The sequence below is a fragment of the Eleginops maclovinus genome, chromosome 10 (genome assembly GCF_036324505.1).
Source record: "Eleginops maclovinus isolate JMC-PN-2008 ecotype Puerto Natales chromosome 10, JC_Emac_rtc_rv5, whole genome shotgun sequence".
NCBI lineage: Eukaryota > Metazoa > Chordata > Actinopteri > Perciformes > Eleginopidae > Eleginops > Eleginops maclovinus.
The window spans coordinates 1,345,537-1,361,122 of record NC_086358.1 but is presented as its reverse complement, the minus strand read 5'-3'; the positions used below and the strand labels follow the sequence as shown (position 1 = coordinate 1,361,122).

General features: G+C 42.4%; 3 protein-coding genes across 8 annotated transcripts in view; 1 reads left to right on the top strand and 2 right to left on the bottom strand.

The window, feature by feature from the left end:
• Positions 1 to 20: 20 nt before the first annotated feature.
• On the bottom strand, positions 21 to 5,047 carry si:ch211-250n8.1 (uncharacterized). 4 transcript variants are annotated; one of them, XM_063892999.1, is made up of 15 exons: positions 4,751 to 5,047; positions 4,178 to 4,285; positions 3,898 to 3,973; positions 3,533 to 3,689; positions 3,291 to 3,396; positions 3,154 to 3,212; positions 2,960 to 2,995; positions 2,306 to 2,358; positions 2,091 to 2,223; positions 1,585 to 1,793; positions 1,405 to 1,450; positions 1,260 to 1,325; positions 1,125 to 1,184; positions 889 to 974; positions 22 to 796 (listed from the first exon to the last, which is right to left on the bottom strand). In XM_063892999.1, exons 1-15 carry the CDS (start codon positions 4,785 to 4,787, stop codon positions 694 to 696), a joined length of 1,335 nt encoding a protein of 444 aa, XP_063749069.1. In that variant the 5' UTR covers positions 4,788 to 5,047; the 3' UTR covers positions 22 to 693. The 4 variants fall into 4 exon arrangements, with proteins under 4 accessions (XP_063749070.1, XP_063749069.1, XP_063749072.1 ...); XM_063893002.1 differs by having other exon boundaries at positions 23 to 796; positions 3,291 to 3,336; XM_063893000.1 differs by lacking the exon at positions 2,960 to 2,995 and having other exon boundaries at positions 21 to 796.
• Positions 5,048 to 5,622: 575 nt separating this feature from the next.
• On the top strand, positions 5,623 to 13,736 carry zgc:194990 (uncharacterized protein LOC568410 homolog). 3 transcript variants are annotated; one of them, XM_063893104.1, is made up of 10 exons: positions 5,623 to 5,757; positions 7,715 to 7,806; positions 8,250 to 8,348; positions 8,434 to 8,541; positions 8,767 to 8,925; positions 9,005 to 9,148; positions 9,870 to 9,921; positions 10,117 to 10,143; positions 10,688 to 10,714; positions 11,473 to 13,736. In XM_063893104.1, the coding sequence occupies exons 2-10, from the start codon at positions 7,744 to 7,746 to the stop codon at positions 12,030 to 12,032; spliced, it is 1,239 nt and encodes a 412-aa protein (XP_063749174.1). In that variant the 5' UTR covers positions 5,623 to 5,757; positions 7,715 to 7,743; the 3' UTR covers positions 12,033 to 13,736. The 3 variants fall into 3 exon arrangements, with proteins under 3 accessions (XP_063749174.1, XP_063749175.1, XP_063749176.1); XM_063893105.1 differs by having other exon boundaries at positions 9,008 to 9,148; positions 11,473 to 13,735; XM_063893106.1 differs by lacking the exon at positions 5,623 to 5,757 and having other exon boundaries at positions 7,717 to 7,806; positions 9,008 to 9,148.
• itgb4 (integrin, beta 4) overlaps positions 13,094 to 15,586 on the bottom strand; it is a 29,218-nt gene continuing 26,725 nt past the window's right edge. The window contains 1 exon segment of the mRNA XM_063893103.1: positions 13,094 to 15,247. Coding sequence (XP_063749173.1) covers positions 15,114 to 15,247 — 134 coding nt within the window. The 3' untranslated portion in view covers positions 13,094 to 15,113.

The following is a 15,586-nucleotide window of genomic DNA, read 5'->3' as shown; positions in this document are numbered from 1 at the left end:
TATGACATTTATTTACAACACATAAAACAAGAGGCATGGTAGAGCTGTCATACAAACCACTCGGTGTGTTTGAAACCGGTAGCTGGAAGAGGAAAAGACATGGCTTTTAGTCGATGAAATGCAATTGATTTGTATTTTTACAAAGAAAATCCTTGCAAACCAAAAGCCCCTGACTCAATGCATTACTGTTATATAATGAACACATTACCACACAGGAAACCCAAGTACTTGCTGAATAACTGCAGCACGTTAATGATTAGTGGAATTGCTGTGAATAAGGAGCCAGAGTCTGTTTTATCTTTACAGTTTTTGACAAATTAGGTGTTCATTAGAAGCAGTGTGGAATACAGATTGTCTCAAAGGTTGCCAATGATACACTTTTTTCCTTAATGCATGAGGAGGACAAGTATAATTCAGATAAATTGTACTGAATGTTTAAGGTTGAATAAAAAGGTCCTACAGTCACTCGAGAGAGAAATTCTTCATTGATCCCAATTCGGGAAATGATTTTGTTGCAGCATAAAAACAAGGTGACGTAATTACAATAAAATGGCATTTAAAATATACATTTGGGACAAAATGTACAGAAAATCTAAAGCAGGATACATGTACAATATGTTTGTAATGGTACATGTTATCAGTTAATAATCCCATTCACTTCATAGTGAACAAGGTCCCTAACGTGGAAGTAAATCACACACCTATTCGACACACCATGTCCTCACACTCCCTGATGCTCTTGGCCCTGAGCGCCACGCAGCAGAAGCCCGTCGACTGAGGGGTTTCCGGGGAGTCTCTGTGGAAACAGCCAATCAGGGGCTCTGATTTAACACAAGCTCGGCCAATCACAACACATGATGTCTCTGCGATGTGAAATGCAATACTTACGCCACACAGAAAGCAAAGATGGTGTAGTCCGGCTGACCGAACCGGCCCACACAGGAGATCTCTGGATAGTGATGCTCAAACAGCTCCTGAAGAAACATAAAAACACTCGATATAAACTCAAAATAAATCCTGCAGAACTCCTAAAAAATCAGTGTTTACACACATATGTAAAACCCCACAGCTGTAAGGTGCTGGAAAACCTGGAAAGTGCTTTAATTGGACCTGCACCCACTCACCTGTTTACTGTCTCTCTCCGTGCACGTCAGGTGTGTTTCCTTCAGGTCTAACAGCACTTCCTGTGGGATGAATGTCACTTTAATGAGCACGGGTAAACAACATTAGAACGCTTTATGAAGCAGCAGTTTTCTGACCTTGCTCTGCTGGTTTCTCTGCAGCACTTGTGTGATGGCATTCTGCAGGACCTCTTTCCCCCCGTGCTACGTAAAGAAAACAGAATACAAAATAAGCATAAAACAGACATTGAGATTTAATATGTTATAAATCAGGATTATTTACCATGCCGATGTTTGCTCTTCCCAAGAACTGCACAATGTACACAATCCTGTGGAAGAGGAGTGCAAAGGTGTCTTAAAGGGACAGTACACCCTGAGATCATTCAGACATCATTCAAATCAAAAGAGGTCCAGTTAGAGGAAGTCTGCAACCATCGCCAACCGCAAAATCTGCTCCACTTGCCTCCCCTCTTTGAAGCACTGCGAGGGGTTCTGGTCCTCAGGTTCTGTCTGCGGGGCTGTCGTGGGTCCGAGCTGAAGGGAGGGGTTCTCCGTCTTCAGGGCCCTCAGGAGTTTGATGAGAGGCCGAAACACCGTCCCGTCCCGGGCCCTCCAGCGCAGAACCCCGATGGAGAGAGGGAGGCCCTTCAGCCGGGACAGAACCAGACCCGCCTGGGAGATAAAACAGAGAGGAATTATTAGAAAATAGACATTTCTCCCGTCAACACAATAACAAGAAAGACTCCTTTGTTTACTTCCGGACCCTCGTCACATCCCTACCGAACCCTCGGGCAGAGGAGAGGTCCAACTGGTTTGTAAACACCTGCAAAGTGTATTTGCTGAGGGCGTGACGAGCCGGTGGTTTGAGCTGTTAATCAAAAAGACGACGCCCTGAACCACTGCTCCTGACAGCTGCAGGTCATCCCACCCCAGCAGGATGATCTTTCATAGAGATTATTCAGAGAGCACCTGTCCGTTCTTTGAGTTCCTCAGCGAGGTCCCGTTGATCTCGTCTATGATGTCTCCAGGACGGATGAAGTTGTCGACGTGCGCCTGACCGCCCGGCGTCAGATCCAGCACGAAGACGCGTCCGCTCAGATACCTGAGGGACGGAGGCAGAGAGGATGAATGAAATATCACATTTAATGGAAATTAAAGTGTTTTGTAGAGAGGGAAATACAAACCTGAGCACCAGCCCGACCTCGCGGCACGGCACCACTTCATATTTCTCACACACCTGGATACACAAGGAGAAATCCCTTCTGCTGAATCCACATGTTATTATTTGATGATTTGATGTCTTATCTTTCCGTGTCTGTTACATATCTCTCTTGTTGTTAATGTATGATAATATTGCAGCAATGGTAGCTTTCTACATGCACCATCTTAATCATTTCCCACCCTTTTACACGTTAAAAGTGTGATATCATAAAGCCAAACATCAGTGTAAAGCTGTCTGATTATTGACCACCAACAGAGCTTTGAATACTACGTCAACAACAACAAACAAAGTGTAATACTAGAATATTCTGTATTTTCTGCATGAAAATGTACATAAATGTTCTGGTGACAAACAAATAATAAACCTGATGAGTTCAAATCCTGTGATATCCCCGCAGGATGTGTGTTTGTGAACGTCTAAGAAGATTTCCAGGCCGCTACAATTCTCCTTTCTAAAGGTTTATGCCCCTACTAATGGAAACAGCTGTCATACAAACCACTTTTACAATGTACACGTTAAAGGATGAACACTAGCATGACAGACCCATGTTTAAGGTGCACTAAAACATTAGGAGTTATATTTTTGTGATTCTTGAAAATAATCTGTGTTTTTGTACCGGGAGGATCCAGCTCTCATCCAGAAAGCTGCAGTTCTGTGTGAAGAGATCAGAGATGTGACAGAGTCCTTTTATATTCAGTGTATGACAGTCATCAGGTACATTTACCCTCCAAACCTCCACTCTTGGTGATGTTTATATGGAAAATACACTTTTTTAAATGGCTATACTGTAAAGAAAGTTTCTAAACACACCTCCATGTCCAGTTTGAAGTCCATGTTCGAGAGGACCAGCAGCAGAGACATGAAGGGCTCTGCAGGAGAACAACAGCGGGGATGTTTGATCGTATTTCCTCAGAATTACAGGAAACAACCAGAGACAAAAGGCTCACCTAAAAACGCCTCGTTCCTGAGGATGGACGCGTCCGGACTGTACCACTGCGGGGGAGACACAGCATTCATCTCTGCATGCATATCATTTCCTCCAGGACCCGGGGTCTGTGCACATCTCAACATAATGTTTAAAGTAAAGTGTGTCATCTGTGTTTTCTGAGCTCCAGGACTCTGGGAATGTGCGGACTAATTATCTGAATGTATTGTATTATACAAAGTGTTTTTGGTGCACGTTCCTGACCTCCAGGACCCGGGGTGTGTGCAGCAGGTGTGTGAGGAGCTGAGACAGGACTCTGCGATGGAGGGCGAGCCGGAGCAGGAAGCGTCCTCTTCCCTGAGCCGAGAGCAACTTCCTGCAGACTCTGGTCTGCTCCAGCACCAGGGACAGGGAGGAGAGTCTGAACCAGAGAAACCCTCACGTTAAACAGGATTTATTCAAAGAATTAGACCTGGTTTTGATCCTTTCGGTAATAATACAGATAGCTGGGCACCTGCTGTTCCCTGCATACTTTGCTACGACCTCTTATATACAGGAGATTTCTTTCTAGGAAATTAGCAATATTTATTTCCTTTGTAGCTTTCCACATCAAATGAAATCCTCCTTACCTGCCGCAGGCGTCTTTGTGGTTCAGCTGCTCAAAACAGTGCCAGTAGTCTCTGTGCACCAGGCTGAGAACAGGCTCTGAAAGAGGAGAAGCAAACAACACATTTATATTTCACACATCATTAATATATCTCAAACTCATTTCATTCTGAAATGGGGCAGCAGTGATGAAATAAATCCCAACACAGGGAAGCCAGGTATTCCCCACAACATCTGCAGTAATGAGGTATTTTGATTTAAGGTATTATCATGTTTCCTGATATATTTTGGGGGATTACTCACGCTGCAGCCCCTTCCTGAGAAGCAGCTCCAGCAGCTCGCAGCAGGAGGCCAGGTGGGGGTTACTGTCGGTCACAAGCCCCCCCTCTGACTGCAGGCTCAGCACACACACTGCGAGGAATAAACAACAAAATATGTAACACGGACAACACTTCACTTCCTCCTGCAACCTGTTCACCTGTCCGTGGACTCTGCAGGGTCTGGGTCCCCGGCAACATCCAGCTGATTGGATTTTATCCGACATTTAGTTCTCTTGTATTTATCCTCTGTTTCTTCTTGCACTATTGTTATTTTTTAAATTGGTTTTATGTCTTATATGATGTTGCATTGCTCGAGGAGCTCGGGACTTAACATGTCCATATCACTGTCACTGTGCATATGACAATAAAGCCTTTGAATGTTGAATTACTGAACCTGCCTGATCACCATCGCCATTTCTCTCACCGTGGAGAAGATGTTTGTGGAAAAAAATGTGCAAAAATAAGATTTTAAAAAGGCTGCTTTTGCAGGACAACAATCCAATATGTAATCGAATAAAAGTCTTTGTATCATGCATTTATTAATGTGCATCCTTACCTTTCAGAGTGCCGAGCACAGGGTCTTTAGGAGCCATGATGCTGCAGTAGCTGTCATTTAAAGGCTCGCTGTAATGACGCTTCCGCGAGACATACCGAGACACAGGGCTTCAGTAAACACTGTCGCTTAGATCATCCTGGAAATAAACGCAGGATATTAAATAATCTGACATATATCAGGGCTGTCTGGAAGCATATATGCTTACAAATAAAAATAAAATCAATATAATGAAGTGTTATTTGGTTTTAGTGACATCTGCTGTTCCGCTGCTCAATGTAAACACGGTCACGCTGCACTCGAAACGGAAGTCGAAGTCTACGGAAGCCCAAAGGCCGTGGTTTTACAACGGTATAGCCCCGTTATCCCTGAGGTGTTCATTTAGACAACACGTGTTTTATAGTAAAGGACCAGAGGTGGAAATAAAGCACCAATTCGGAGATACTTGTATTTTACTTGAGTATTTACATTTTATGGTACTTCGTATTTTTACTCCACCACAGTTCAGAGGTGAATGGAGTACTTTTACTCCGCTTCATGTATTTAATAGCTGTAGTTACTTTACAGGTTTGGATTAATGATGTGAAATATAATCAGCCTGTAAATCAGACTTTAGTTACACCTAAATTCACAAGCTACCCACAAGTATTCTTACACCCTGGTACTTCTACTTTTAAGTAGCACAAGTACAAGATCTGAGTACTTCTCCCACTTTTTTAGAAAATAATTACACATATATATAATAGTATTTAAATAAAAACAATATTATGAGTACCTGTTGGCAGTCTCGTTGACGCTACAACGACCTCTCGCGATAATTCTGCGAAACTGCAGCTCCAGTGGATAAGAGCGCGAGCTGTGCCTCTCGTGCCGCAGTTGGTGTGTAGGAAGCTGCGCGTGTCTGTCTGCAGGAGCTCACAGCTGCAGGATCACTGAATGAGACCAAATCCAGAGACTACCTCTCAGAGCAGCGGCTGCAAACTGACCCGGAAAATTCACCCATAAAACTGGTAAGAAATTCGGCTTTCTTTTAAGATAAAAACACGTGAATTTCAGCAGAAAGAAATCGCTTTATGGCTGTAAGATGATCAGTTAAAGACACAAGAATGCGTCTTCAACAACTTCATGTGCACGAATTATTACGTAGTACAAATATTTATACTTCAATTATATTTAAATATGTCCTATTATATAAATCAACTGTGTTTCCCAAACTGATTTTCTCTTTTCCTTTATTGTTTTAAATTGTATTTGTTATGCTTATGTAAAGGACTTTGAATTTCCCTTTTGTCCTAAATGCACCATAAAATGAATGTATATGACTCATATATTTATTAAAGTAGTCAAGTCTCCATCTTTACATAAACTGTTTTATTTGTATTTATTTAATTTAAAACGGAGCACATTTTACAATTTCCATGGATAAAAACAATGAAGGTTTGCAGATGTTCCTCACATTTGTGCATGTAATCATAGACTGATATTAGCCTTTATAGCACAGTTGTTTGTACATTATGTGCATGTTTCCCCTGCAGAGGTTGGTCGTCAGTCCTAAAATAGAAGCCACTCTCGGTGTTATTACAGCAGAGGCAGGGGAGGTAATCCTGGATTTTCTCTAATCAGTTCTAATGCCACCTCTCCCTGCTTCCACTGGCAAAACAGAAACTCTGACCCCGTATATTGAGGGGGGATAATGTCCTTACAGTCGTTATTACAAGTTCTCTTAAATGTTGTATAGCGTTGAGGCATTCATTAAATACATCCTAATTTGCATATTGGAGAACAGAAAGCTGAGCCTTGGATGAAGCCAGGTTCAAAATGATTGAGTTATTTTGTTGACATGTTAGAGTCAAATGTTTTGACAGACTCTTTGTATTCCATAAATCTGAAAATACTGCGTCTGTTGTTTTTAGTAATAAAGCGTGTATGAATGAGTGTGAGGGCTGTTCAACCTCTATAAACAGCCTCAAAATGTAGAGAGGAATGACTTTCAAAAAGTTTAAAATAGTCAAGAAAACAAGGTCAGGTAAAGATGATTATCTGGAGACATTTTAAGGAAAAGATGTTGATACGAAACAGGCAAAGTTAGTAACATGAAGCCCTAATGGTGGTTTACACCCCACTGAAGGCACGTTACGGGGGCTAACCAGGGCATTGCAATGTTTTGCATGCATTTATATTACACGTTTCTGAAATGTCATGTCAAAATATGCAAATGAGGCATTATGTCATGCTAACCTTTGGTGAATTTAGTAGAAAACTGCAGAAAGAAAGATGGTTCTCTTTGCATTAGTCTGAAAGGAGACTGTGTTCTGTGTTTCATACTTATTCTGTCTCCCAGCTTCTGCCCTTTAAAGCATTTGCATACAGTGACCATCCTCCAACCTCATCAAAAGGTCAACTTTCTGTGTGTTTGGCCTCAACGGGGATGCATTATCCTTGCCAGAGTTTACCCCCCCTCATATATTCTCTTCAGTCCTTGACTGAACAATGACTGCCAGCATGCATTGGCGTCCTCAGAAAGAACAGAAGCTCCCTCAGTGCCTCTAACAAGGCTGCTGAATCAACAGAAATGTGGTCCAGCGTTGCCTCCGCAGTGTTTAAAAAAAGGCTGCTGCCTCAGATCTCCTTGGGAATGAATTTCCAATTTCAAGGCCGTGATCAAGATGCATCGCCATCGACCTGTCAGGAAATCCTGTTCCTGTGCAATATTTTTTTGCCTGTTTCTACATTGTGGTTCGTGTGGGTGGTCCGTCTCTTTTCTACCAATGCGTGGTACCCTCCTCCTCCTCCTCCTCCTCCTCTTCCTCACACAAAGTGCTGTGCAGAGCTGTGATAATGAAAGTTCTGCAGTGCTTTTGCCACCTCTCATAAATTACCAGTTTCTGCTCCCTCCTGGGTCTGTGTGGGCGATGCAGGCAGCGGCTCTTCAGCCTCCGTACTGAAGCCTTTTTATTATCATCACAGGGCGTCCGTCCAGCTCTCCGGCCTCCACCATGATGAAGGAATGTCTGCAGTTCCTTATCGAGCCGGCCAAGAAGCTCAAGACCCGCCTCAAGGTATCCATCCCGTCTCTGAAAACACTAGGACTGCATTTGCTCCAAAATGTCTTTTGTCAGAAAACACATTTCTTTGTGGATATAATAATAATAATGTGAGAGGTGTTGATTTCTATCAAAACAATTCATGAAGACGTCCAACCTTTTTAATTCAGGGTCAACATATCATGCAGATGTATAAAATACAAGGCTGCTACAGGTATTGTGTATGTGCACGATGCAAATGTGGGTGTTATTATTACTTCTTTTTTTTGCTTATTATTCTTCTAATTTAATCTTAATATGAATTATATTTTATCTTGATTTTATTCTAATATTTCATCAACAGTAACGGTGATTTTAAGACCATTTTATGGCTTTATACCGTACAAAACTTCGATAACTTATTATCATATCGTAGGATTAGTGACATTATTTTATATTACTTCATTTCTCTGCTCCAGGAGTCTCGTAAGCGAGTGAAGCTGGAGAAGAAGGAGCCGCTGGTGGAGAGTCAGCTGTTCATCATGGAGTTAGCCCGGGAACTCAACAAAATCTGCCAGGTAAGCTCTCCTCTGATATCCTTTCTTTCTGCACTAAACAAACACTTAGAGTTTATACATTCTGCTCTTTATGTCTTAACCACAGAGGTCGAGCATCCTCAGCCACATCTGGACCAGTGAGGACGTCTGGCCGGCCGCAGTGTGTCGGGATTTTATCGTGGAGTGGGCGGCCGAGCTGGAGCAGAGAGTGCAGGTACGACAGTTTATCATACTTTATATTTCAACAAACAAGTCACTAAAATCTCAGTTTCAAGCTAGAATAACTTGGTGTTTTTGCATCACGCTACACTTGATTTTGATATAAAACAGGCTCAAAATCAGCTGGTTTCAGTTGCTAATTTGCTCACAAACGACTCATTGTCAAAGCCTTTCTGATTGTGTTTGTTTCAATCAATGCTCTTGTTGTTTTTCTCCCCAGCCGAGGCTCATCCCGTCTGTAAACCAGTATGAGAAACCGGAGAAGAAGGACTGGAAAGGACACCTCCTGTGCATGCTGGAGGCCGGGGGGGAGGGCGACATGGGGCCCCACAAACGAGTCATCATGGACTGGACTCGGGAGATCAGAAGCAGACCTCAGGTGACCGCAGGGTGGTGATTGAGAGCGATCTGATAGAGATGATTAAATGCCTCTCTGAGTAACGCTGGTCTTTGTTCAGCAGAACACCGTCTGGCCGGGCGAGCCGGTGCTCATGGTGCTGGACGACCTGGAGCTCCAGTGGAAGAGGGGCCGCCTCCCCAACCTGCTGCCCGCCATGGAGCTCGTTATCCTGGCCGTGATGAACGCAGACAGACCCCTCAAGGTCTGGATGTCCGTTTGTAGCCTGATAAGACCGTCTGGTTCGGGGTTGCTCCTTGATCAGCGGTGATAGGATGAGCAGTCATTGAATTTACAAGCAATGCTGCATTTTAAGAGTTCGGTTTCATAGCATGGCTGGTTTTGTAGAGGAAAGAAGACATCAACAATCAGCCTTTAGGTTTTTTTAAGGATTCGTCAAGAGAAATGAACAACTGACAGGATAAGCAGTCACTTAATTCAAAAGCAGTGCTTAACTTAGAGAGTTTGAGAATATTTAGCTTCCATAATATCATTTATTTCAGATTTCAACCTCGTGTTATCATCAGATTCAGAATTATACATGTGGTTTATTGCCCAGTTTTTAATATATAATGTTGAATACAGAGAGAGATCTCAAGTGGAAGCAAGAATTAAAACGTAAATTAGATAAAATACAAATGCTATTTAAATTACAGGTATAAAATAAATCCTGAAATACAAATTAAATCAGAAAGCTGCTCACCCTGTATATATTATTAAAAGTGCAAATAAAAAGTAGAGAAATGTTAAATAATCCTATGAGAGGAGGACAAGTAGTGTGCAGAAATACAAAAATCCACATTTCAGTGTTCTTTACTAACTTTGTCCGTTAATTCCTCTGAAAGGAAATATAAATACATTGTTTTTACGTCAGTTATGAAGTGCAGAAGCTTGAAACACATCATTAACGTTTCTGAATCCTCTAGGAGGACGTGACTAAGCAGTGGCTGGTGAGGAAGCAGCGCAGCCAGAAGATAGGTGAGTGTGTCTCAAAGTGTCTGGTGTTACTCTGAATGAAGGGCCGTGCACACTGAGGGATCCTGATTACATGTCTGCACGCTTCAAGGGAAACCTGACGAGACGCTTTCATGAGAGCTAATCAGGGTCGCTGCGTGATGAAAGGCTGGTGATGAAGGTGATGAGTGATTGTAATGAAGTCTGTTCTTCTTGCAGACGCTGCACGATACATCCCCCACAGCGGTGAGTAGGAAAGGAGGGATTGTAGTGAAATGAGATCACAGCGACTGGAGTTATTTGATCTTAAATCGTCACATTATTTTACCCTTGTGTTACATAATGCACACCTTTGGGAAAACCTCTCTGCACGCGACTCTTCAACATTATTATGGGTGTTTACATTGATACACAGTAGTACCACGTTATATCTGCACTTCTAATATAGATATACTGTACGTGCTTTACTCACATTAATGTGTCATATTATTGTATTCTTTATATATAAGGATTTCTTTTACACTTGTTTGTTTTTTTTTGTAATTTTTGTGCTTTTATTGTTTATTTATGCACCATTTTACCCAAACTGAACTGAACTTAATCCTGATCCTGACGATAACATGAATAAGGTCATTATGGTATATGTCACAATGCAGTTAGTTATTAAGACAGCTTGCAGTTAATGTAATAGTTGATAACTATGCAGATACATGGCCGTTTGAACAATGATGATGGTATAAAAAGGTATTTATTGTACAGATGTTTTAAAGACCTCTTCTGTTCTTTACAGTGTGGAACTGGATTTGTGACGCTGCCGGTAAGAAATCACACTTTTAAACAATCTCGAGACAGACATCTCTTAAATACTCACAGAAAATGGATCTCCCTCAGAGTAGGCCTACAGTAAAAGACTTCAAAACAAACCAGAGAATAGGCATTTAAAAATCCATTTAGATTAAAGGACGATAAAATTGTGCATAAAAAGGAGGATAGTGCAAATTCAAAACTAAATCAGCTGACAGGTTAAAATGCATGCAGTGCATTGAAGTGCAGCAGAGAGCCAGAGTTATCTAAAAGGCTAAACTGTGCACACATGCATCTAACAAGGAGCAGATACACTTGTTGAACGTTCCTGTCACTGTCCCAGGCCGCAGTCGAGGAGAACGGGGGAAGACTCTCTGTAGTCTTCCAGGGTCGAGGTTCAATAACCCAGCTTTGCAAAATAAGGCAGGGAGGCCGTGGCATTTATTCAGGTTCTTAACTTACAGGAAAAACACTTCATGGACGTATATACTTTTTCTGCTGCTTCCTTTTGATCTTCTCCAACACCACCAACCCACGCTCGCTCACCCCTTCCTCTACCAGGCCCACCCACACATGCAGGCGCCACACCCCTCTCTCTCTCTCTCTCTTAAAGGGATAGCAATCTGACTGCATGACCCCTATAGCATAACACAGTGTTATATAAATGACAGGCAGTTCAGGTACGGCATTGATGATGACATAAGTTACATGTGTACCTGTATCTTAAACACAGAGGATAAGTGGATTTCTGTTTTGCACTTCCTGCCACAGAGGAAGTGAAGCTGGACTCGGACTCGGCGAACCCGGACCTAATCATCTCCGGCGACGATAAGCAGATGCGTTGCGGCCTCGAGCATCGGGACGTCCCGCGGTGCCAGCGGCGCTTCAACGGCTGGTGGTGCGCAGCGGGCCAGGAGGGCTTCACCTCCGGACGCCATTACTGGGAGGTGGAGGTCGGGCAGCGGGACTGGAGGCTCGGCGTGGCGAAGGCGTCCGCGGTGAGGCAGGGCTACCGATCGCTCACCACAGACTCGGGATACTTAACCCTCCGTCTGGAGAGGGGTTCGGATCTGAAGGCTCTGACGGTGCCCGCCACGCCGCTGACCCGCAGCCGGGTGCCCAGGAAGGTGGGCGTTTACCTGGACTACGAGCTGGGCCAGCTGTCCTTCTATGACGTGGAGAAACGCTCGCACCTCTACACCTTCAACGACACGTTCACGGAGAAACTGTTCCCGGTGTTCGGGACGGTGGAGGTGGTCAACGATCTGGTGATCCGGCCGGCGGACGTCAGGCAGCCGTGCCTCTGCACCGGGCCCTGCCTCTGGACCTGAACCACCAACACTTGTGCTTGGATTCTGCTGCTGGCGAATCTGAATCTTGTGCGCTGGTTTGGGACTCAAGGAGCGTTCACACCGGACGCAAAGGGAAGAGTTGCATCGCTTTGCTCGCGCGAGTTTGACCTGCAGCGTTTTGTGTTCGTGAAATCAACATATTCACAACACAACGTTCACGGAGGACCTGACCTGCAACCACTTCTAAATCTTCTGTGCTTTTATCTGCTGCGAGCGAATACACATTTTGTGCGCTGGTTTCGGATTGTTCAGCCACTGAGACGCCTTTAAACACACAGCTCAATGTTTTATCTTTCCATGTATTTTACTGACAGCTGTGATGACTTGTTTGGCTTCCGATGGTATGATGTTGTGTGACTGGTGTTTATTCAAAATGAATTCAAAACGACCCACACACATTACACGAATAGAAAACTCAAATAAAATCAACAACTTAGTCTTTTGCATTGTTGCCACAACAAATGCTACTTGACTTTCAACACCATAACTCTGAAAACACACACGTTTTTCTACAGTATCGCAGGTGCTGTAGTTCCCATTAATACCGTCACAGCTCGAGACTCCCTGGTGATGCGAAGCGTGTTTTAGGGCTCAGTAAACTCACCTTTGACGCATCTTAGCGACACGCGAGGTGTTAGCAGTCGATGGATAGCATAGTGTTGCTTTGCTTAATTAGGGAGCCCCTAAAAAACAGCCAGGTATAGACCTGGAGAGACATGTGTTTGTCCAATAAGTCTTGAAAAAGGTTGAGTTCTTGACCTGCGAGGATAGTAAAACTTTTCTTTCCATTTTCAGTGAAAACCTAACACCAAGTCTGTAGTTGCAAGGTCTTTATGCCACTTATGTATTATTAATTGCTTTTTAAAATGACTAGAAAAACTTCACAAATGTTATAAAGCATGAAGTCAGTGTGCAGGCAGCTACTGAAGAGCCTCAGTGCAGATATACAGACGCAGCTGTGTTGAGTTTATACCTGCAACATCAATACATTAACGACCCCTCCAACTTGTCTTCGTCACAGGAATAGAGAAACACTGGAATGTATTTGTTTTAAATCTTTATTTTTTGCAATAGAATACAAAAGAAGTGCTCAACTGTTTAAAGGTAAGTCATGCATGTTGTTAAATGAAACTGAGTGTTTTTGGTGAATGTTCAAACACGTGTCCACATCAAGTTTTCTTACTGAAAACCCCTCTCAAAATATGTTTACAGAATCCCTTTCAACCATCAATGTGAAGCCAAAATACAGTAGGAGTTGCGTTGAAGCACATACAATCTTTCCGTCTTTACATACCATGTCTCTTAAATTCCTTAAAAGTTTATCTATTTAAAATGCAAAAATACAAAAAGCCTTGCAGAGTAAGAACGCATATCCACTTAAAGCAGTACCACATTTTCTAAGTATAAAACATCTTTAAAAAAGGTTTTTGATCATGTGTGAGTATTGTAAAATCATGCGTGTCAGTAGGAAATGTGCATATAAAACTCAATATTTGGCATTACATTTAATGTCAGTCTGCTTAAAGGTATCATTTATTACATTGCTGCATTAAAATGTTTAAAGACCACTGGACCTGTGTTTGTTTTTCAAGAAATTGGGCATTTTAATGAAGGTATCTGTGTTTCCTCTCCCCTTTGAGCACGAGTCTGCATTGTTTACCAGAAGCTGTCATACATTGACTTTTTATCGAGGTCAAGCCATCTTTTTAACACACACTTGCAATATCTTGGTGCTTTCTAACTCCAGATGAAGGTTCGTAGACATAGGAAGCCTGGGTCTGAAGTTATCAGAGAAACAACCTGAGCTATCGTTAGCTGCATCCAAACTGCATTGGGAAAACACTGACTTTTAACATCTAAACTGCTTTATTCTGTGTTCTTACTGTTTTTAATCACTGGGGCTGCTTGTTTGGGAGAGGAGACCCGTGAGGGTTATTTGGCCCCTTATTTAAAATCTTCTGAATGTCTGGATCTTAAGTATTCAGAGAAACAGGCTGCGCTAACGTTAGCTTTTAGCTCGTAGCCTCTCCACCTTCCTGTATAGGCCTATCATGGAAATACTGAATTGAAAACAAACTGCTTTATTCTGTATTTCAACAGTTTTAATCATTAAGACGAGAAGAGGAGAACTGTAATGATGGTTAGGCTCCTGATAAAAAAACCTTCTGAACATCTTCAGTTATCAGAAACAACAGGCTGAGCTAACATTAGCCATTAGCTCGTAGCCTCTCCATGAAATACTGAACCTAAAACCAACTCCTTTATTGTGTATTACCAGTTTTAATAACTAAGGCAAGAGGAGGAAACATGTTAGGATAATGTGGCTCCTGATTAAAAAAAAACCTTCTAAACATCTGGATCACAAGTTACCAGAGAAACAGAAAAGGCTAAGCTAACGTTAGCATTCCGCTCTAGCCTCTCCATGAAACACACTGCTTTATTCAGTGTTTTTTACCAATCAATATTTCTTTTGGAGAGGAGACCAATATGGATCATTCATTAAAGTCTACCATGATCCCATACTACGTCACTTCTCCCTTCTCATTGTCTGGTTAAAAAGCCGGCAGAAAAAAAACCACATAGTACATTTATGTTAAAATCTTGTAAAGTATAAAATATACTTTGAAAAACAATAAAGCACTTTTAATATAATACAAATCTATGAACAAAAGTCCCAGATAAACCACTTTAATACTCATGATAAGACTGCTTTTGGTAAAAATGATGAACCATCTGCATTTAAAACAGACTACCTTTGAATGCCTCGTAAGGACAGGGTGAGACATGGTCACTTTGGATTAATTCAGTCGGATTACTGCTGATTTAAAGCCCAAGTGTGAGAAACCACAAATAAAATCAAAAGAAACTGTGAAAAAAAATGTTGAAATTGATAGAAAAGTGGCCACAATTTGTAACAGACATCTATTGGTCCCATAATCTTGCTTAAACACACAGGTATAGAGAGATACACCGATTATGTGCGAGCGCTCTTTGTAAAAGAGAATCTCAGATATGATTCCTCATCATGTTGAATTATTTGGGCTTTTACATTTTGGGTTATTAAGATTCATAAAACATCTGCTTGGTGACGGTGGATCCTCCGATGACGCTCCTCTGAACGACCTCCTTAGTGACCTGCCGGGTCACCATGCCACTCGTCTCCATGTGCTGCGTGGTCATCATCATCCCGTCACCTAGAGAAAAGAAAAGCATTATTTTTATAGAGAGGTGCAGGAATGAGTTCAAAAAGCCTTGATAGTCAGCATTTTAATCCCACTGGTGAATTTAAAGAAGCTGGTTGCTAACAAGTGCATAAATGATAGGACACGTTACCACGCCCAACATTAGCCCCCTTTAGCTTAGCGGTGGCGACCTGAAGTCATGTGACCGTGCTGTAGTTCCTCTATAGCCAAACATTAGCCTCCTTTAGCTTAGCGGTGGCGACCTGAAGTCATGTGACCGTGCTGTAGTTCCTCTATAGCCAAACATTAGCCGCCTTTAGCTTAGCGGTGGTGACGTGAAGTCATGTGACC

Excerpts from the sequence above, each read along its gene's own strand:
- si:ch211-250n8.1 (XM_063892999.1), bottom strand. The coding sequence starts at position 4,787 with ATGGCTCCTAAAGACCCTGTGCTCGGCACTCTGAAAG. Across the intron at positions 1,451-1,584 it reads CAGTGCTTCAAAGAGGGGAG|GATTGTGTACATTGTGCAGT; the intron begins GCAAGTGGAGCA and ends CCTCTTCCACAG. Across the intron at positions 975-1,124 it reads CGGAGAGAGACAGTAAACAG|GAGCTGTTTGAGCATCACTA; the intron begins GTGAGTGGGTGC and ends ATGTTTCTTCAG.
- zgc:194990 (XM_063893104.1), top strand. The coding sequence starts at position 7,744 with ATGATGAAGGAATGTCTGCAGTTCCTTATCGAGCCGGCCAAGAAGCTC. Across the intron at positions 8,542-8,766 it reads AGCTGGAGCAGAGAGTGCAG|CCGAGGCTCATCCCGTCTGT; the intron begins GTACGACAGTTT and ends TTTTCTCCCCAG. Across the intron at positions 9,922-10,116 it reads GCAGCGCAGCCAGAAGATAG|ACGCTGCACGATACATCCCC; the intron begins GTGAGTGTGTCT and ends TTCTTCTTGCAG.